The 22,969-nt window shown below is 34.8% G+C and overlaps 1 protein-coding gene across 7 annotated transcripts in view; it reads right to left on the bottom strand.

The window, feature by feature from the left end:
- The window catches only part of PCLO (piccolo presynaptic cytomatrix protein), a 429,470-nt gene that overhangs the window by 74,975 nt on the left and 331,526 nt on the right, over nt 1-22,969 (bottom strand). For 5 of the 7 annotated variants that reach the window (XM_053897773.1, XM_053897772.1, XM_053897771.1 and 2 more), the window contains exons 11-16: nt 19,790-19,898; nt 19,168-19,235; nt 18,176-18,390; nt 13,096-13,146; nt 9,538-9,662; nt 7,025-7,051 (exon numbers count right to left, since the gene is read on the bottom strand). In XM_053897773.1, coding sequence (XP_053753748.1) covers nt 7,025-7,051; nt 9,538-9,662; nt 13,096-13,146; nt 18,176-18,390; nt 19,168-19,235; nt 19,790-19,898 — 595 coding nt within the window. Of the gene's footprint in view, nt 1-7,024; nt 7,052-9,537; nt 9,663-13,095; nt 13,147-18,175; nt 18,391-19,164; nt 19,236-19,789; nt 19,899-22,969 lie in introns of those variants that run through there. The other 2 variants (XM_053897770.1, XR_008420455.1) reach the window with 2 other exon arrangements.

Genomic DNA, 22,969 nt, shown 5'->3' on the forward strand with positions numbered 1-22,969 from the left:
AACATCTATACTTGACATCAATCAACTGATGGGACTGAACTATCATTGTTGCTACTAGCCAATGTTACCCCACAGAGAAGGCCTTTATCTAATCTTCACTGCCTTTTTCCTGAATTTTCTGCCTAGCCTTCGATCTCAGGTCCTAGAGATCTCAGGTCCAGCACTTCAGTGCTGATGGGCACCAGAGTCCTGAAAACCAACATACTCGTCTGGAGTTCTTTCATGTGCCTTGACTTTACGAGGTGGCTTTTCTAAAAGGACTGGATCCTCTCCCTGGGTTTGGTGGTGTGTGTTCCCAGCTATGGGCAGACTAACTCTCGCTAGTTCCTGGTCTCATGCGCTCCACTTCCTGGAATGCCTCTTACTGTTTCGCAGGCACAATCTACCCTATCCATTCTAGACAGGGCTATTGAGAATCAAGCTCCAGTGCATCCCACCTTCAGAATGTCTTTCTTCTGTCTCTGGCTTTTTTCTCTTTCTTACCAGCATATGCAGGGGCAGTAATTCACAACATTGCATACTGGGATTAGCTAGGAATCCGAGTTCTAAGGCTGCAAAGAGGGCAACCGGCCGTGCACCCATATCTCCTTGCCTGGCACCTCCGAAGAGATCCTCATCTAATAGGTCTGGGGTGATGCTTGACTATCAGAATTTTTAAAATCTTCTGGGTAAAACTAATGTGCATCCAAGGATGAGAACCACTGAACTCATGTTTCCCAGGACCTCCTATTTCAGCCATGGTGAACTGAATCCAAATTAAGAAATAAAGCATCGACCTTCTCTCTTGTAACCAACTCATCTGTACAAAAATAAAAGCTGGATTTGACAATGTTTTTATTCAAGATAAATTGCAAATAATTTTGGGGAAGTGTAAATGCAATGATTTGAAAACACAGGAATTGTCATGTATTGTAGATAGTATAAATTGATACATACTTTTTACCTGAATTTAGATGGATTTTAGATGAAACTGGTGAAGTTTATGTACCCAAACCCCCAGCAAATTCTACTTTGACTTATTCTACTTCTATCTAGAGAAATTCTCCTGTGCACAGGGAATGTGTTCTCCTCACCTGTGCACAAGGAATGTGCTCAAGAACATTCACCGTAACATTATTTCTAACAGCATATTAATATGATATATACAATATATTCATTCAGTAAAATAGCAGCAGTTAAAATGAATAAAATACACCTCCATATATCAAGACAGATAAATCTAGAAAAAAGTTAAGCAAAAAATTTGCAGAAGGATAACTAAAGTAAGTTATTATGATTTAAAATTAAAATCGTGAGCTAATACAGTAAACTATGTATACATGTATATATAATAAAAATATATTAATATCATAAGTCAGCTTGGGAATTATAGGTATTAAATTCTATTTAGTAGTTTTCTCAGGTGGACAGAGGAATGGTTTCAGAGGGTTTCAGAGGGTACACACAAAATGTTTTTTAATAAAAAAATCTGGAGCCTGTATAGCAGAATATTAAAATTTGATAGAACCGAATATCAAAAACAGAGGTATTTGTTATTGTCTATAATTTTCAGTTTGAAATATTTTCCAGTAAAACTTCAAAATAACTTTAGTAGGCTATGTGTCTTTATATCTTATGTTTTTGTTTTTTTAAATGTTTTTATTTATTTTTGAGAGAGAGAGAGAGAGAGAGAGAGAGAGGGAAAGAGGGAAGAGAGTGAGAGCCAGCGGGTTACAGGCAGAGAGAGAGGAACAGAGAACCTGAAGCATTGTAGGGCTTGAACTCATGAACCATGAGATCATGACCTAAGCCCAAGTCAGATGCTTAACCGAATGAGCTACCCAGGAGCCTGAATTTTTTTTTTTTTAATGATGACATCAGAAGAATGAATGTGAGCACTTTCAAGATAATAACAAGCCTTGGTAGCTACTTTAGAATTCATGGCTATTTCTCTAGGCAGGTATACTTAGAAGAAAAACATATGGTAGTCTGACTTTTAAAAATTCTATTTGTTTTGGACTATTTGTTTGTTATCAAGGTAATGAGATCATGGGGAAACATTAAGGATAAAATTCATAATACAGTAAATAGCAGCAAATTATTTTTTTCAATGCTGAATAATTCAATGCATCATATTTTAAAAAGATGGGAATTAATGTCAAACGTAAACTCCAGTACGTTCTTGAAAATTCTAGATACTGTCAATATATGTGAAAATGGTCTGTATTATTATAATGTCTGGAAAAGGATTTATTAGTCATCATCTTTTCTGAATCTATGAATATGGATAATTGTTACCACAATTTTTCACGTTTTTTTTCACATATACATTTTTTAAAACTTCTTGGTTCGTGGGTGAAAAGCAGTTTATAAAGTAAGCACATTAAAATAAAAACAGCTAACATTCATTAAATGCTTAGTTTTTCTCAGGCAGAGTTCTAAATGCTTTTTATGTATTAGCTCATTTAACCCTCGTGGTAATTCTGTGAGACAGGGTAGAAAAAACTGAAAATCAGTGGAATTAAGGGCTGTTGGGAAGGTGGCATAGTTATTAACTGGCAGGACTATGATCCAGACATAGGGAAACTGACTGGTCGCTCTTAAATGTAAGCTATATGTACTTTTTTTGTGAACTTGATTAGGTTCACAAAATCTGAATAAGCCACCAGTTTCTTAATTTCAGGCTTTATCAGCTGCAGTACCTTGTTTGTCTTCTTTACCAAATAATCTAAAGTCCTTCCCTTCAATTTAGATATATAGATTTCCTATATATGTAATATAAATTTTATACAATATGTGTGTATATAGACACATACAGAAAATTAGGCAAGTTTTAGAGGTGTTTAGGGAAATTCTGAATAGTATATCCCAGGAGAGTGTTGTGGAACCAGGGATAATTACCATAAATATTTCTTTTTGCCCAGATACACTCGGGAATAACCCAAACTGGCAGAATTCTATGTTATTAATGAATTTGATTCTTTAATTCTCTCCAGACTCGATGTGTCCATTTCCTTTAGGATTATTGTCAGTAAACACAACTGGCCTCCACTCTTCCTGGTTGAGCTGTGTAAAGGATAAGGAAATCCTTTGCAGTTTTTTTGTACTTGAATTTTATGACACAGAGATGGTCGCACAAAGCCACTCCTTCAACAACACTTGTCTTTTTAACTACCATGTACTGACCACCTGGAGCATGATCTGATCGGGCTGTGTAGCCATCTCACACAAGTGAAAACTCTCCACACCTTCTCCCATCTGTATCAGAATCTGGATTTACAAGCTAAAGATGGTCAAGCAGAGGGACTCTTAAACGTGAGCATAAATGAGGGTGAGGAAAAAGTGGGGCTCCTTTTCTGTTTCCTTCTTCATCCAGAAAACACACTATATTCCCTCCTGGGAAGATGGCAATAATGATATTAAATGAGGACAATGAGTCCATATCTGATAATCACAGAAGTTTTTTAACCAGGGAAAATAAAAAGTCAATTAATCAAGATGGGGCATGGGGCTAATAAAGAAAAGTTAACCTTCATCTCCTTGAAGTTTTGACTAATTTCTTTTCTCTTTCATTTTTTAATTTGACCAGTTATTTTCTCATGAGTAAATCTGCTTTTAAGACAGGCAGAAAAAGATATTTGAAATTCAATTATTCTTCCCTAAACTGACAGAAAACCAGTACTCTGAGTTTCTCTTTTTAATTTAAAAATATAGATGAGAAAGAAGAATGGGATATGATGGCTTCTTTCTATTTCACTCTCATAGAATTAAAATATTGAAGGTTTTTATTTCTTTTGTTTTATTTGGTTTTCCTTTATTGGAAATCATATATATATATATATATATATATATATATATATATACACACACACACACACACACACACACACACACACATACATGCATACATATATATACACACACATACACACATACATGCATACATATATATACACACACATACACACATAAAGACCACAGACATATATACACATACTTATATATAGAAACACACAACACACACATACATACACACATATACATATATATTTCTTTACTGAAAAAATACAGTAGGTCCAATAAAGAAACACACACACACACACACACACACACACACACACACAATTTTTAATTACTCCTCTAAGGATTTTCCTTTAAATTAGAAAGAAGCTCATATCATATTCCATTTTATAAGCTCTACTGTTCTGTGCAGTAGTGTGTTTTTAGCACATCACTTTATTGCCCCCTGTGCTCCCTGAAGTCAGAGCTATGGTTGTTTGTCAACTGTAACCTTAGCTCCTAGCACAGTGTCTGGAACAGTCTGTGCTAAAGAAATATTTATTGGATGGATCCTTAAAACATGCTCCTACTTTTTTCCTCTTAAAATCCACTGAAATGAAACAAGTTTTGCCCTTTGAATTGTAAATGCACACAACAACTGTTCCTGATTTACATAGGTCTTAGAGGAAACAGTCTGATATGCTAACAAGGAGGTTTAGAGAAAGTCTAGCCAGGAATGGAACTTCAAGGTATTATGACAGCTAATATCAGCTTCAATCATAGCAAAGTCTCATAGTCTCATTAGTGGGAAAAGGTCTGCACTTTGTCAAACAGTGTAAAGATGGGATCCTTTGGATAAGCTCATTTCCATTTCCTAATTACCCAGGGACAACTTCTGAGTTCATGCACTCTTTGTGCTCTTTCCTGGTCTTTCTTTCACCTCATCTTGGTGCTGACGATTTGGGCTTCCAGAGCTTATGAGTATATTGATCCAAGGGTAGGAAGAGGAAATGAAAGGAGACCAGAAAATTAGACCAGTGAAATTCTTATCAGTTCACAGGACTTTTTTTTTTTTTAAATTTTAACAATGACAGATGTATTACATTTTATTATTGAAGAAAACGAAGTTCAAAGTTGTTTAGTTTCCTATACAGTGATGTTAAATAATTTGGTGTAATGCTGTAGCCCAAGCTTTCTGTATCTCCTTTTTTGTAGGGATAACTGACCACTGGCTACTTGATGTAGCCAATCATGAAATATGAATAATCCCACAACTTTTCTTTAATGTTTATTTACTTTTTCTTTTGAGAGAGAGAGAGAGAGAGAGAGAGCGCAAGCAGGGGAGGGGCAGAGGAATATAGGAATTATATATTCCTATATATATATTCCTATATATTCCTATATATATATTCCTATATATATATATATATATATATTCTTATATATATATATTCCTATATATATGTGTGTGTGTGAATGTATATATACTTCCTATACATAAATTATATATATTTGTATATAAACACATATCATAACAAATTTAGGCCAGTTTTAGAGTAGCTTAGGGAATTCTGAGTGGTATTACCCTAAGAGAGTGTAATTGTACATACTATTGGCAATAATATCAACTACCATTTATTGAGTTTATTACGTGCTGGACATTATGCTTATCACTTTTGGTGGTTTACTCTGTTTCACAAAATGCCTGTGAGGGGTGCTATTATTATTTCTATTTAGCAGAAGAGGAAATCATTTTAGAGAAAGCTTACAACTTCTAAGAGGCAGGGCTAAGATTCAAACCCAAGTTCTTCAGGACTTCACTCACTGGCTCCCTCAGCCAAAACTACAATATCAGTACCTTATCATTATAATTCCTTCTCACATCGACAGTTCTCAGAGATGATGAAAGTGACTTCTAAATGAAACATATAATGAGAAAGTGACTTCTAGATCTTTGAAATTGTGACCAGCACATCCTAGACGGTTTCAACCAGTATTCACATTTACAAAACACGCTCTCTTCTAAGTTAAATACAGACAATCATTGTCATTCTGACAACTACCCTCCACCCCTGTTTCTCTAGATAAATGATAGGAAGGTTCTGCATAAAGTGATTGATAATATCTGTTCTAAAATGACATTATCTCTTTCAACCAGACTAATTTTGCCCATCAGTCTGAGAGATCTGGATGGTGTCCTGAGACAGCTAGCCGTAACAAGCAACCTTACAGAATATCAAATTTAGTGTTTGCCATGATTAAGTGCATGTAAGGAAACAAAAAAATTTCTGGCCACCAGAAAGGGTGTGGTGACTAATCCTATTCTTTACAATATTTAAATATCCAACTGCTATCAGGATCAAAATCAGAAACAACGTCTTTAGGGCCACAGCTTGCCAGAATTAGGAAATATGTGAAATGTTAATGTCACAGACAAAAACAAATCCTGTACCGTTAATATTTTGTGTGGGATTAAAATTCTCACCACCTTATTGCTACAGATGGTATAAGAGTCACCTCCCCAACTAAATAAATAACACACATAGTATATAATGTAATGAAATGTGCAAAAGAATGCTTCCAGTTATGTATCTAAAAGACACTCTTGGCTGACAATGTAATGATGTATCGAGTTATGAGCTCTCTTAGAAAACTGTTTCCTACTGTTGGCAAACAAAGAAGGATGCTCTTGTGTTGTTGTTAATGTGGGAGAGCAGGCAGGTTATGGCATCCTTTTGCACAGCAATACCTTGGTGGTGCAGAAGTTATAAAGACACGGAAATATTTCAATATCAGGTCTAATTCATGGAAAAAGACTACAAAACTCTGGTCTTTAAGATGACATCTTAAAGTTCTGGACATCCAGAAGATCAGTTAATTTCTTTTGAAAGATGACTCTAGATTTTGTTTTTGTTTGGAATAGAAGACTCAGGAGCACTTAAGCCAGGGTTACCGCATGAGAAGCTAAATGTATTTTAGCGGACAAATTATATTTGAAAACTAGTTATATCTATATTGCAGGGTGATATTTCTTTATTCACATTTTTCCATTTTTAACGTTTTTTACTTTTCAATTTTCTACTGCACACATCTGCTAAGCCTATTTAGTAATGTAATCAGAGCGATTTTCTGGTAGCCTAATTCAATAGATACCAACATATAAAAAGATACAAATGAACTACAGGTGAATGTATATTTTCAAGTGTGTACATATAAACTTTAGACATCACAGCACAGCATGACACTGAAAATGAGCCAACTCTACCTTGCATTCTGGACAACCATGACTTGACTGCATTGATTCCAAGAGCAAGAGTGAAGGATATAACAGGCAAGTCGGAAAGACAGGAAGAAAAAAAGTTAGGAAGAGAAACAAAGAAGAAAATACGAGAATAATAACCAGAGGACCTATACCAGAACATATAAATAACATGAAGCAGAAAACAATCTCAGAGCTACAGTGAAAATAATACCTCCTAAATGTAAAAAATCCCAAGGCCTTGGATGCTGTAATAATTAGGAGTAATTTAATAAAAGGTTTACAAGTTGAATAGGGCAGCTGATTAGCTGCTTTTGGGGAGGAACCCATCCAGCAGGCTTGTTTTGTCTGACAAAATACATGGAGATGGCTTGAGATGGGGAGTTCACTCTGTATACTGGAATCCCCTGTCACTCCCCCCAGAATGACTGACATATTCATGTTACCTGTCTGCCCTTGCTGGTTACTCAAGTTTGCAATAGTCTAATTGAAACATATCATGTAATAAATAAAAGACAGGCACTCTCATATAGCATAAAAGGTGACACTCTCCAGGATACTATTAGAGAAGACAGAAAGTAAAAGACACTGCTTTATTTTCATACATTCATTAGCAAATGCCAATTAAAAATACACCCTAGGCAGTGATTTCTTCTTGCCCCATAATATTGTCATTAAATAACACTGAAGGTCTAATGACCCAATCAAAGGCAGAATGAAGTTATCAGTTTGTTGTTATACTCATGTGAAAAAAAGCAGCCAAATTACAGCTGTAACTAATTATGATATAAATGAACATAAAATAAAAACTCTCCTTTCCTCTGCTATATGGCTAGCTGGTGATCCTTATAAATAAATAAAATGCAATGATTTAAAAATAGAACCACAACACCAGCAATTCTAAGTTTCTAAATAAAATCAATGGGATAAAAGTAAAGGCTGCATCCATAATTAGATATAGTACCTAGAAATTTTCAAATTATTTTCTGAGTGTTATCTACATTTGATTTCCTAGCAAAACTATTCACTGGCTCCCTGCTCACCTTGGCTCTGTCAATGTCAACAAGAAAAAAATTAATCTCAAAAGAACTGGTGTTCTGACCGTGGTGATATAATTAGTCAACAACCAGCAGATTCAAAGGTAACGTATAACTCTAACTTGGATCCTGTTCAAACAAACCAACTATAGTCATACAACATGTGTTGTATGATTTCAATGCTTTTAAATCAGTTGAGGTTTGTTTTATGGCCTGAAAAATAGTTTCTCTTGGAGAATGTTTCATGTGCATTTGAAAAGAAGATGTATTCTGATATTGATGGGAAGAATGTTCTATAAGTATCAATTAGGTCTTCAAACCAATTAGGAAAATATTACGAGGTAATTGGGGAAATTAGGAATTATTTAAACATTTTAAAATTACAATGGTTGTATGTAGTATTATGACTATTTCTTTACAGAAAAAAAGTTGTAATAGTTGAGATCTACTTTAAAATAATCTGTATAGGGGATTCTATGAGACATGATTGGCTAGGAGATGATAATTGCTGAAACTAAGTAATGAGTATGGGATGGGTAATTACATTATTCTTTCTACTCATGTGCAACAATACAAGTTTCCCAAATAAAAGGCAATATTCAAATGTTACTCAAGTTAAATGAAAAATGAAAAAAAATAAACCAGAGCCTTCAAATTACCAGCCTCGAATTCTTCTTATCATACCTCCGACTGTTGATTATTTATGGTTCCAAGATGCAAATTTGGCTAATAGAAATTTTTCAGGTAAGGTATAATGATCTGTTGAGTCCAAATTACTGTTTTGAAACCAACCTTGAGTACTGATTTATATACCAGAACATAGCAATTTGCATTTATTATGTAAAAATTAAACATCTCTAAAGAGCACTTGCTTTATATGAACAGTTTATAAATCACATGAGATTCAGAGATATTTTTCATTTATTACCTAATATTTACCATACTTAGTAAATATTTATTTAATATTCAACATGTCAAATATGACTCTTATTTTATTTTATAGTTTTTAAAACACTGATTTGAAAATACGCATATAAGTAAGGATACATTAATAAGTCACTTAATGAACATGTAATGTGCTACCTAATAATATCTTATAAAATAAAACAGTAACTCATGAGTCTCGAACGTTAGTTTAACAAATGCAATTGGGAAGATAAGCTAAGTCTCTAAATCTGCCACAAACAATTCTTTAAATGATTTCACAGTCCATCTGATGGGTTATAGTGGTTTCTAGATTCAAAATACTGATTGTTTCATCCAGACAGATTTTCTTATGATCAAGGCTCTCCTAGAACCCGTTAAGGCTTAATTACAAATTTTTATTTCCATCATATCTAATAGTTAGAAATAAATAAATATGACATGTGAATAAAACTAAGGAAGATATATTTAACTCTTTAAAATTAGAGAATAGAAACACCAACACTATTTTTGAATCCATGGGATGCAATACTTAGAAGACACTGTTTCTTCACTTACCCTCTCCCAGGAAGAAGGTACACTTTAACAAAGGGGTCCGAATAACCGTTGTTGTCTCGAGGGACAAGGTTTCTTGCTTGGAGAATATGGATTATGAGATTTCCAAGATCATAGTTGATTTGAAGCTTAAAGGGACATCAAAATAGTCCATGAAGATCATTTTGATGTTATTTTTAAAAAGCCACAATACGTTATTATTCAATAACTTACCAGCATTTCTTTTTATTCTCATGAGGAGCATCAACCCCCATTTCCATTTTATTTGAAACTGAACAGACTAGTTTATGCCTAATTTAATTGAGAACTCCCAGGCACATGCTAATAACTAGTAAGTGTGCTGTTCATTCTTTCCATGGGTAAAGTTCTGGCCTGTCTAAAATTCATTTAGAAGAAAAATCATACAGTAAACGCTAGTGACATTTTTAAACCAAATTTACGTTCCTAGAAAAATAGTAAATGTTGTTAGCATTCATGAATACAGTGACTAGGACATTGAAAATAAATTAACTAATTGATAAATTTATTACAAAATGTCTTCTGTATTTCACCAAATGCCTAGCAGTAGGTGGAATTGTTATTTAAAGATAGAGCTGTTAGTCTGAAATGTAAGAATATTTAAGAATGTGTAGATTTTATCTCTTCCTATATTACCCTATATAACCTATAGCTTTTCTTTTTCTGTGCCTGCTTTTCTAATAGGGTCAGAGATTAAGATAATAAAATCTTGTTCTTTAATTTTTAAAGCTGCACAGGAAAGAAAAGGGGCTGCTTCCTAGATTAGTGAATGGCTGTTACACAACTGTCAGTGAATCGGAAAAAATGAAAAATTCAAATAAATATTTGAGACGCCCACATAATCTAAAATCGTGGAATTAACTAATTCTTCTCCTTCAAAATGTAAAGATTTTTATGGCATCATTTTGAATAAGCCTCAATTTTGCTTGATGCTGTTTTGGTTTATCAAATAATAGAAAGAAAGGGCTCTGCATTTCAGAAGAAAAAGATCCATAAATAAAGATACTAACCGAATTTTTAATAATCACACGAAACAAGTATGCTAGGCTTAATGTTGAAAATGGGGTAATTTAGACAAGTCAAACTCTATTTAAAATTTGGTAATCAAAATAATTCCTAATTGTAGCATAATTTTGGTCCAGTTGTATTTTGTGGCAGAAAAAGAATCTGCAATTGCTTCTCTCAACGCAGCAAAAACTTAGACTTTGACCATCCTGAAAGCAATGTGACATAAAAAAAGTGCCATGAAGGAAGGGGAAAAAATGGAAAGTTCAGAACTGCAGTAACTGTGGACTCTAACGGAGTACTGAAATACGGAATTATTCAGCAGTTAATTTCACGGAGACTTAAAACAGCTTCCAAACTGTAAGAAGACATTCTCCCCCACTTACTCTTTTCTTTGCCAGCCTTAAAGTTCACTTTTATCTGATGAGGCACCAAAACCACTTCTTATTGAAATGAAAACCTACAGGCTACCCTAAAAAGGTGCTTTTCAAAATTTATGCTGCAGTGCCTTAGAAAAATCTTAGGGCTGCTCAGATGTTGCTTCTGAGACAGACTGAAATGTCCCCAGGAACCCTCCACGAGAACCACTCCAATGCTGGTAGGTTTGGGTGTCCATGTAAGGTTCCATCTGCAAAAAGGTTTTGCTACAAGAAAATAAATAAATAAAATGGAAATCAAGGTCACGAGAAAATATTGAGAAAGAAACGAAAAGAGCCTGTGAGTAAAGAAGGAATATTATTAAATTTCCACTAGAGAATTAAAGATTACTGCTCAAGAGAAGGGAAAATAAAAGAAGAACAAACAATAACAAGCCATAAAAGAAACATAGCAAATGCTGGTCCATGGGCAAGAGAGGAAAGAAAAAAAAAAAAAAAAAGGTAAGAGAGAACAAGCTATGAATCAGAAACTCAGAAAATCTAGCATTTTCTCTGCTGCTTGTGAAATAAGGAAAGATCAGGTTGGGTTTTCTGAAAACAGGAAACAGTTGGGGTGCCTGGGTGGTTCAGTTGGTAAGTGTCCGACTTCAGTTCAGGTCATGTTCTTGGGGTTCGTCGGTTCGAGCCCCGCGTCGGGCTCTGTGCTGACAGCTCAGAGCCTGGATCCTGCTTTATATTCTGTGTCTCCCTCTCTCTCTGCTCCTCCCCTACTCACACTCTGTCTCTCTCTCAAAAATAAATAAACATTAAAAAGAAAAAGAAAAAGAAAAAGAAAAAGAAAAAGAAAAAGAAAAAGAAAAAGAAAAAGAAAAAGAAAAGAGGAAATAGCGAGACTACAAGATGTGCAGCACAGAGGTGACCAGGCTCGTGCTGCTGGGTCTTGCCAGCAAGGTGCCTGCATTCTGCACCTCTTTCCATGCCATTCTCACCCTCCACTTTTGCTTTCATCTGTGGGAGCCTAGATGATCACGGCATTGATTTCTTTGTCTTTGTGTCCTCCCTTTATAAGCTTTCCTTACACAGGCCATTGATGTATGAAATCTTACTATATATCCCTTTTAATTAGTCTCCCTTATCCAACATATTTACCGATCACCCTACTGCAGTGGCTAACAAGAACCCCAGCTTGTGTGCAAGGTTCTTTTTAATTTGGTTTCAACTTATTTGTACAGGAGCATTTCATTGCAGCAAAGCTGATGTCTGCCTTTTATTGTTTCTGCCAGCAGAACCTTTCCTTGAAGCATTGCTTCTTCCAGGAACACACTCCCCCTTTCTCAGGGCTGATCCACAAATTAGTTCAAGTCTGTTGTCCTTTGTGAAGTCTTTCATGAAAATCTCCTCTAGAATATGTTGGAGATGCAGCTAAGACTTACTGTGCTCTTCCCCTTGTCTGAAACTTACTATCTTCAAATATTCTTATTTTTCATTGTGTCACTTTTTTCTACATGGTTTTTCTTATCTATCCAGGATTACTTTTTGGTATTATCTAAAGTACATTTTTTAAAACATTTTTGACGATGACCCACAGTGAGAAATATGGGTTACAATACAATACACACACAGAAACACACACGTATAGAACTAAAAAAGATAGTGATTTACACTATTTTTCTTCTGTTTTCCTAGTCAAAATCCCCTACGTTGATTTTACAGATTAAAAATTGGTTATGACCCCTGGCATGAAAAACACTACTGTAGGAAAATTGTTCAGCAATTATATAACAATTGTTGGTAGGAGGAAGAAAAGAGGATAGTATTGGACTCATGAAACTCTTAAAGAGGAATCTTCACATTTCCAGAACAATCTGTCCTGTTTGAAACACATTCAACAAGTATAAACTGAGACATAAAACTTACTGATTCTGCTAAGGCATCATGCAGATTTCAAATTATAGAATTCCATACATATAATTAGATTTTATAAACTGTATATTGTACTAAGATATTGTTCCATAATATTGTATTCTTCCTGTATGTGTTACATGCACATATAAAACAGGAAAAGTTCTAACAGTGTTTGCGATTTCAATAAACCAGTGAGGGGAGAAGAAACAGCCGAAGAAGATGGTATAATGATGATTTTTTAAAAAAATTCTCCTACCTGAATTTCCCCTGTAATTGGATGAGAGACAACCTTCGCTGCATCAGTAGGCTGCAATAATAAGAACATATATTAATGGATAAACCCTTCACAAAATTTACCATTTCCACTTCCTTGTGAAATTAATTTCTATTTGGTCAGAGCACACTGTCTGGAAAATGTATTTCATCCATTTGGCGGCTTCAGATTATGGTATCTACTTACACGTCACAACGTGTGTTTGATTTTATACATACATAATCTAGTTTTCATTTTGTTCAGCCCGTTTTGAAGTTATAATTTTATACCTGTAGGGCTGTATTTCCAATTACTCAATGAAACGAATACTTTGGCTTAAAGCACTCGATTTAAGTATTTTACAGGTTTTAGCGATCTTTCGTGAAACGACAAAGACACTGTTTCTAGACAGTGACTGCCTAGGAGCACAGACGTCACAGAAGCCCGTTCTTGCTGGCCTTCGATGGGTGGTAAACCCCACTCTGCTCCCTTCTGGAGTGAAGCACCCAGGCAATCACTTCTTAATATTTCACATTCCTTAATTACAGTTCTACCCTATTCCAAGCAAGTTCTCACTTCCTTAAGAAGTTCCTTATGTCAGTAAAGACTTAAAACAGTTAGGAATGTGATCTGATAAACTGGTTCAGAATGCTAACAAAAATGACTGATTGCTGACTTGTTATATTTCAATGCAGAATTTGTACAAAAGGAGAGATGATGTTCTGGACTCTAGGTCTAGAATTTCAGGCAACATGGCATCAACACAGGGAGATACTTACTAAAACGGAGGCCAGCCTGCTACGCTCAAAGTAAAGCCCTGTCTGCCTACATGTACATAATATTGGCTTTGTTTTAATAATTAACCTGAAAAGGAAAGATCCATAATATTTAGGTGGATACGCTTGTTGTCACCTTTTCCTTTATATTTTTATCTTGGAAATGAGAGCAATCCAAAGAAGACAGCTATACTCCAGGTCTTGTGTTATGAAATAACTAAGGAAGGAAAATGTAATCTTTGGTAAAATTACAGAGTTGAGGTTAAATTTTCTAGGCCATGTATCCTTTATTTAGTTCAGCTCATTATTAAGAATGTCCATTCGTTAGGGGCACCTGGGTGGCTAGGTCTATTAAGCATCTGAGTCTTGATTTCAGTTCAGGTCATGGTCTCAGAGTTCATGGGTTCGAGCCCTGCATCGGGCTCTGTGCTGATAGGGCAGAGTCTGCTTGGCATTCTCTGTCTTTCTCTCTCTCTGCCCCTCCTCCCACTCATTCTCGCTCTCTATTTCCCTCTCTCAAAAATAAAACATTAAAAAATGTCCATTCATTAATATTGAAACCATGTTCTGGCTGCAAAAGATAACCTACCAGTTAGTGACCAATTATATTTACTTAAAAATTATTTTACTGTTTAAATTTAAAGAAAAGCAAACAATCTAGAAAAAGAAGGACAATAGAAGTTTCTAGAACTATTTCTATCTTGATTAAAGACAGGGGTTTTCCTAAGACCAGTTTCCTTTGCATTCCAATGAGGAAAACTGGAGAATAACTGAGACAAAAAGTAAAAACACAAGCCAAAAAGCAAAACAAACAAACAAACAAAAACAAAACGCTCACAGAACACAAAGCTAAGTGATTACTGGTAACTTATTTTGACTTCTTTTTGACAGTTGTAGCTCATTTGACATGTAATCATGCAATATCACTGAATTCAATGTTGAGTAGAAACTTATGGACCATTTTTAATTGTTCTGGGTGTGGCAGTAAAATCAAAACGGTGTGGAGGGATATTTTAAATTATGGAAGGAAAGAGATCGGTATCTGTTGGATACGGAGCAAACTACCAGCTCCAGGTAGTGACATTTCCAGATTAGAGTTAGCTACTTTCCTTTAAAGGATGCCATATCTTTCTGAGGCTGTTTTTAATGATTACAGTGATAAAAAATGTTCTTCATGGAAATCAGTGATACAAGTATGGAACAGGCAATCACTTTGGTAGTGTGCAGTCTGATTTCACAGTTTGAATAGTTGTACAATGTCCATGAGCTGCACAATACCCTAACGATGTGTAGTGAAACAAATACATTATTTTTATTTCATTTTATATATATTATTTTTTCCAATGGTTGCTCAGATATTAGGACATAAATACGAATTAAGTATATAATATATAAAACTGTTTTAGGTATATCTTTGGGCATAAGAGACCCGTGAAAAAAACTAGTGAGATGTTAAGGGCGCTATGACCAGTAAGGTTTGGGAGATCAATGACCTATTTCATAAGAACATTTAAAACTAATGAGTACTTTATTTTATTCATTTATTTTAATTTTTTTTAATGTTTACTTATTTTTGAGACAGAGAGAGACAGAGCATGAACGGGGGAGGGGCAGAGAGAGAGGGAGACACAGAATCAGAAGCAGGCTCCAGGCTCTGAGCTGTCAGCACAGAGCCTGACATGGGGCTCAAACCTATCGTCCACGAGATCATGACCTGAGCTGAAGTCGGATGCTCAACCAACTGAGCCACCCAGGTGCCCCAAAACTAAGGAGTACTTTAATTGAATCATTTATTTATAACATGACTTTCAAGAAAGCATTCAAACTTCAAAGATAAACTGAAGAAGGTTTGATTAAAATGTCAGACACAAAACAGCTTGAGGTGATAAAATAAAAATTTTGGAGATAAAAATTCATAGTGAAATAGCTTAAGCAAAATAACAATTTGATAAAGTCATATACATAGCTTATATAACAAACATATATTTAAATAATTTAGATGCATATTTTACCTACATTTACTCAGAAGAAACCATTTAGAGCATTATTACCAATTAATAATTACTTATGAATAATCATTTAGAATATTTACTAGACGGTGTTCTAAATATCTAAGTATATAATTATGCCAACTATATTTAAATATTTAGTCTTAATACATTTCTTACACTAATATTTTATAATTTAATACCTAGTCTTATACCTAATGAAAACACAAAAAAGTTAAAACTATAATTCTGTAAATATTCTGAAGAATATATGACAAGTGCCAGTGATGATTTAATTCACAATATTTACTTATTTATTTTATTATTGTTCTGTGCAAGCCCCTCCACTATGTGCTTAAAAAGCATAAAAAAAAAAAAAAAGAAATGGTTTTGGTTCTTAAGGAACTTGCAGCCTAATTGGGAGGATAAAATAAGAAAACTGGTAGCTACAATCAAGATACAAAATACATACATAAAGATACATACATAAAGTATGGGGCACTTTGGAGGGAGTAGAAAAGGAAGAATGGATATCTTCTGATTTTAAGGCAGGATTGGAATATGGATAGATTTCATGGATGAAGGCTTCCTGTTGCTCTTATTTCATTGGACACTGAGGAGCTATCCAAAAAAAATGTCTGTGGAAAGTAGGAATGAGCTGGCAACTCTAATATACAGAGTATTTATTAGCAAGGCAATTGTAAAGACTGAACGTTATGCTTACTGTGATAATCTCCCAAGGAAAAGCCCTTTTAGACTGAGTAGGATAGAGTCCTAGGCACAGGTGAGGCTGTCAAGATTCTAGGTAGCAGGGATACATTTTAAACAGGTTAGTGACCCAATCAGGTCACTGTGCCACAGATCAGCTGGAGGGTAGTTTGAGAATGAAGAGAGAACGGTGAGTGGAGTTGCAAGTAATGAGTGCAATAATGTTGGAAAAAGAAATAATGCTTTGCTAAAGAAAACTGGCGGGTTCAAAGAAGGCAGAAACTTACTAGAGACTTAATAGAAAATCAGAATTCTGAGGATTGAGATTCAGTGACTAATCAGACATTGTGAATGAAGAGAAAAGAAGAGAAAATGATGGTCTCAAATTTTTACTTAATTTCCTGGGAGGATGGTGATGTCAGGTGCTGAAAAAAAAATTAGGATGAGAAACTTGTAGAACTATAATGTCCTTGGTGTGGAAACTTTGCAAGCCGACTTTCTCATTTCTTGTGTCCTACCTGGAGATACTTGAGATAGGAATGAGAAATATCAGTCTGTAACTCAGAAGACAGGGAGCCTGCATGAGGTAATTCTTGAAAACTAACACATAACTGTATGTGATAAATTATAATTGTGTTAAAATTTGTATTGAAATTGAATCTAACCATTCTTGAAATTGTTCTTTGTGAAGCTTTGCTATATTTATTTTGGGACACACCATCCTGTGATGCAATGATTAAGATCATCCTACCTTTGTTGTTTCTCTCTGAATAAAAGGGATTTGGGGGGACATCTGCTGTGTTTATACTTGGTGAAACAAACTTTTGTTTTCTGAAGTCCAGTCAGTTTACCCAAGCATAGCCTGTCCCTCCCAGGCATCTTACCAAGTAAAGAGAAATCTTCATCTATGTTTAAATAAAAGAAAACTTTGTCAAACATATTTTTAACCATAATAAGAATTTCTTCATTATGAATGAAATCTATGAGGGAAAAGTTACAAACTGTCTACATTTTCATCTCCTTTTATAAGGTTCAAAACATTAATTCTATGTTTTTTTTAATTCACTAGTATCTTGGAAATTATAATGTTAGAAACATTTATTACAAATGAAGACTTGCAAAAAGGGAAAATTTATTAGTATGGAAATAGGGATACAATTCAAAATGGCAATTCTATATTACTGGTTTTCTTTATTTCTTATTGTCCTAAATTCTCTTTATCTCTGTGTCCTTTTTACCTTTTATTTAGATTATCAAACCCAATCTAATGGGTAACTTATTTCCAAAAAGATGCAAAGCTAATGTTTCATACACAAAGAGGCTCAACTTGATGCAACCACTATACAGAAAAAAACCAGGAAACAGGGAGCATTAGACACACTTTTCAAGTTCCTCATAATAATAACTGCTAAAATATTTTAAGAAATATAAAAACACATCATCTTCATGAACATTTTGCTCGGTCATATATTCAGAAATGGCAATTTTTTGTGCCAAGAGATCATTAGGAAATGAAAAATCACAAGAGAACGATATCGTCTTTCCTTTGTCCTCGTCTGAATAAGGAGCTAGAAAATAAGTAACTTAGAGGTCATACTGAACAATTCTCACCTTGCTGCTGCCGTGTTTCTTTTTGCTCACTGAGGGTGACCCCGGTTGCCCAGGGCTGGGGACGGAACTGGATCCTGCTGATGTTGGACCTGAATGAACGTGAGATCCTTTCTCAACAACGGACGACAGAACCAGTGGTGACTGCTGTAATGAGACCTTCTGGAGCTCTGCTGCCAACTGCTTAGGATCAACCCCTGGGGATTTTGCTTTCTCCACTACAACAAAAAGAAATGGCTATGTATTTCTCAGGTTCATAGGTACTTAACACCATGGAACTTACTTGGGTTCTAGATGACAAGGTAATGTAACTTCACAGATGTATGAAAATTTCTACAAGCCACGGTCTGTTCTTTAGTGCAGTAACCCAGACTCTTAGAATGCTAGCTGCAGCATAGAAAATTTTCAATAAATATTTGTTAAACGAAGAAACAAGTGATAATGCTACAATTAATGAAACAAGTGTTCATGTTACAGCTGATCAACATTTGTAAGACTATAGTTGTTTGCTAATAGAGTTAAATCTATTTCATCATGTACTTATGAAATTAAATGTTGATTTTTTTTTATTCACTATTAACAGCAATCAAAAGGTTCAAGAATAAGTGCCCCATAATCCTAGGCTAAAAGGAATCGAGTATTGTCTAAAAATAACCTAAAACTGCAAATAAATGGCTCCATGGATTCCTTTGAAGGGATGAATTTATTTTGAAAGAATTAAACATGTGAACTCACATAGCCAGAATTCTGTATGAATTTCTTTAATGGGTCTAATACACAAATCTGTGTTTCCCTAGAAGGCTAAAAATGTAGCTGCAATGCTTTGGTTTTGTTTACAATTACATAAATAAACATTGATTAGTCTAGAAGTACATTTTTGCCTATGCAGTATCTATGCTCACATCCTCATCTACAGCTACACCTGCCTCTACAACGATGTTTCCATTTACATCGACGCCTTTACCCACAGTTGAAAGCATATTACTTTCACCTACCAGCTTTTGGTGGCTCATGAAGCTCCAGGTGCTGGGGATTTTCAGAGTCTGATAGCATATTGAGGTCCCTAAAAATTAAAACAAAGAAATTGAGAAAGAAGTTGAGGAAACCTGAGACAAAAGTCCCTCTTTTCCAACTACCCTGAGTTTTGTTTTTTTTTTTTCTTCAGTAGGTAAATGAGAAGTGGTTAATGATATAAAGCAACTTCCAAGCATGCTCACCCTTCTAACCAAATATATACTTGCAATGCTGTTAAAAGTCAGCTGATAAAAATGATTATTTAAGGTGAAATCTTTATGGATTAAACATAAGCTCATTTTGAAATACTATACACACACAGGAAACCTAAATGGGTTTAGGCTTTCATTTAAATGAAGCATGTTTCAATAAAAGCATGAAAGGGGACAGCTACTGACAATATCAGAAACAAAATCAGCTGAATTCTTACTATGCTTTAGATTTTGATTCTGAACACAAGAAATCTATAAAAACTTGTATTCACTTTATGTTCTAATTACTGAAAATCTTGCTGACTGGCAAAGGTTCCACCTTAACAATTTTAAATTAAAAGAGCCATGAATAGCCAAAAAAATGGAAACAAAAAGATGGGGAAAAACTCACAGTCTTACACATATTTCTGCTTCCCCACTTTGCTGACCAATGATACTCTGCACTTCTTCATATGTTTTAGAAGTTAAAGGAATTCCATTCCATTCCAACACTTGCATCCCTAAAAAGACAAATTCAAGTATAAAAAAAAAAAAATGTGTCGTATTTCTAGTCTGGGTCCACAGGGCAGAGAAGACACACAGGGCTCTGCATTTAAAAACCAACTCAGCACACCATTTCAGAGACCATCAGTTCAAAGTTCTTTGAACAGTAATACCACAACCGCCCGTAGTTTGATTTCATCATTTACCTGAACACATTAGACCTGTGTAACATAACATGCAAAATGTTGCATCTGAAATCTATTAAACATTACCAAACACATGCATTATGTTCACACTGCTTTCAGAAAGAAAACATCATTGAATATATATTGCTCAGGCCAATCTTGTGTAGGTAAAAAAAAAAAAAAAAAAAAAAAACATCACAAGCAGCAATATAATTTCTCCATGGGGAACACGTATCTAGAAGAGTATAAACTTCCATATTCCATCATGGAATGGGTGGGAGAGGGGAAAAAAAGTGATTAGTAGTTTGTTTTGAGGCTCTCCTTGAGAAATTTGTACTGCTTCAAGTTTGCTCAGATAATACAGATTTCCGCGGGGTGTTTTTCTTTTTCTTCACTGCATGTAAGGTGTTCCTGAGTACAATCTGCAGGCATGTTACAGACAAGCCGGCTTCATGGGTGGGGGAGGAGGAGGGGGGAGTGGGGAGGAGGGGTGTGGCCTGTGTAGAAGCACAAGGCCCTGTGCTCAGAAGGGCCCATGCTTGATTTAATGCTTCGCTATTGTCATTTCGAAACTCTTAATAATGTTTCAACAAAGAACTCTACGTTTTCTTTTTGCACTGGATCGCATCGATTATGTTGCTGGACTAATTACAGGGCATTTCGTGTTTCCTATCTAGAAAGATAATTTTCGCTTAAAAAAAGTAGTGACATCATACTTCAACATTTTAAATTCCATGTCTTTCATCTATTTTATATGAGCTGTCAAAATAATCTAGGGGGGCATATTTGGCAAGAATCACCTGGCTCTACTACGTAGCTATGGGAAATGGATATAAATTAGATGAGACTATCCAAAGTCATAGTGCCCCCAAATTTGTGAATGCTACCAGCTTTACCTAAGAAAATATCGTCTGCCCTAACTAGGCTTTATTTAAATAAACAGAAATACTTGTTGAATAATTAGGTTTTCAATGAGCTTCAGAGAGGTCTATGTGAAAGTCCCTACTGCTCACCAGTGCCTTCCGTGGAAAATTCCAAACAGAGAATAATTAAATCTTCAAAAGTTTTAATGATTTTGATATACATTGGAAAGCATATTGCCAGTTGTAAACAAGTAAGGGAAATACTTTTACTACAGTGAAACGGCAAAATAAGTCCATAAAAATGTTCACAATAACACAACAAAAATGGCTTTTCTATAACTTACTCCAAAGAAGACTTTACCTTCAGACGGGCCTTAGGTTTAATTCAATAATCCCAGGCTGTTGTACATATAAAATGAGAAAATTACATAAAAGACAATGATGATACCACTAAAGAAAAATTTAGCACAGCAAAAGGAAGAGCACACTGAAAAACCCACTCTTCTAAAAGTCACGATAAAGAGTATATTTATGTAGAGACCATCTTGAATTGAAACAAATTATAGTGTTATAATTGCATTGTCACTTTTCGGCAAAAGAAGATTCTATGAAAAGAAGTAGCTGCATAATCTTCATGCCTCTTCTCTTGATTAATTTGCTCATTTTTCACCTCTCAAAACAAAGGGGCAAATTTACAAAGCATGATTATCCAATGAAATTTAAAATGCTTCTAGTATTAAAACAGGAAAACTAGTTAGGGTCATTAATACAACTGCTGAGAAAAATATACAGATAACCAGAAATCTGGCCTATAATATACACATGAGGTCATAAGCTACACGATCTGTTCTGTTCCTGTGGTATACCAGCTGAACTTCTTTTCTCTTCATTCAGTTTCCCACCAGAGCTGGTGCAGGACTGCGGTTCAAAAGATTTTGCCAGCACTTTAAACTTTTTATTCTTGGTTCCAATGGTGAGCATCAGATGCTACAGGGAATGTCATCATTTAGTAATACCTTCCTTATCCATTGCCTCTCCAACTCCCTAAAATCCTACAAGAACCATACTAAAATAACCACGTGAATATAACCAATCACTCCTTATTAATTCATAACAAGGTTCTAATAGTTGTGAGAATTGAGTATGGTATGATTTCAAATACAATGTTCTGGAAAGTATTAATTGAAGAATCCTACAAACTATTTTAAAATGCAGGTAAAAATTTGTTGAATATGACCAGGCTACACGGAGGTTCACTAAAGTAGTATTTTATCACTTAATTGACTTGAATGGAAGCATAGCCAATCTTTAAAAAAAATTTTTTTTACATTTTATTTATTTTTGATAGAGAGACGGAGCACAAGTGGGGGAAGGGCAGACACACACACACACACACACACACACACACACACACACACACACAGAATCTGAAGCAGGCTCCAGGCTCTGAGCTGTCAGCACAGAGCCTGATGCGGGGCTCGAACTCACAAACTGCGAGATCATGACCTGAGCTGAAGTCGGACGCTCAGCCAACTGAGCCACCCAAGCGCCCCAAAGCATAGTCAATCTTAAGATAACTTTTTATTGACTTTGTTTTAGAAATAATTCCTGGAAGACAGTGTACATATGAATGGTTATATCTATTATTTAGCATTATGAGCAAACATTTATGTTTTCTTTATTTTAAATTATATCAACATGTATGTTAATGAACTGTTCAACTTTTAGACTGTCCAGGTGATGTTTCGATTATATCCCTAGAAAGTACCTATACTAATAACTCTTAACAGGAAAACTAAGATAATTTGAATTTTTATTAAATGTGCAACAGTTCATGACAGAATTTGCTGCTCAAAATCTTACACTTAACATGTTATTAAAAACAAAAAAAAAAGACATTACATTTAAAAAAAATTAAAAATTAAAGAAAATCAATCAACATAAAACTTTCTCAACTATGTGTTTTTATAACTTCTGGGATTACCTAACTTTATATGCTCCTAAAACTATTATATACTATTCTTTGTAGTATAGGATTTC

This window comes from Panthera pardus, unplaced genomic scaffold, assembly GCF_024362965.1.
Source record: "Panthera pardus isolate Hobbes unplaced genomic scaffold, ASM2436296v1 HiC_scaffold_8, whole genome shotgun sequence".
In the NCBI taxonomy this organism is placed as follows: domain Eukaryota; kingdom Metazoa; phylum Chordata; class Mammalia; order Carnivora; family Felidae; genus Panthera; species Panthera pardus.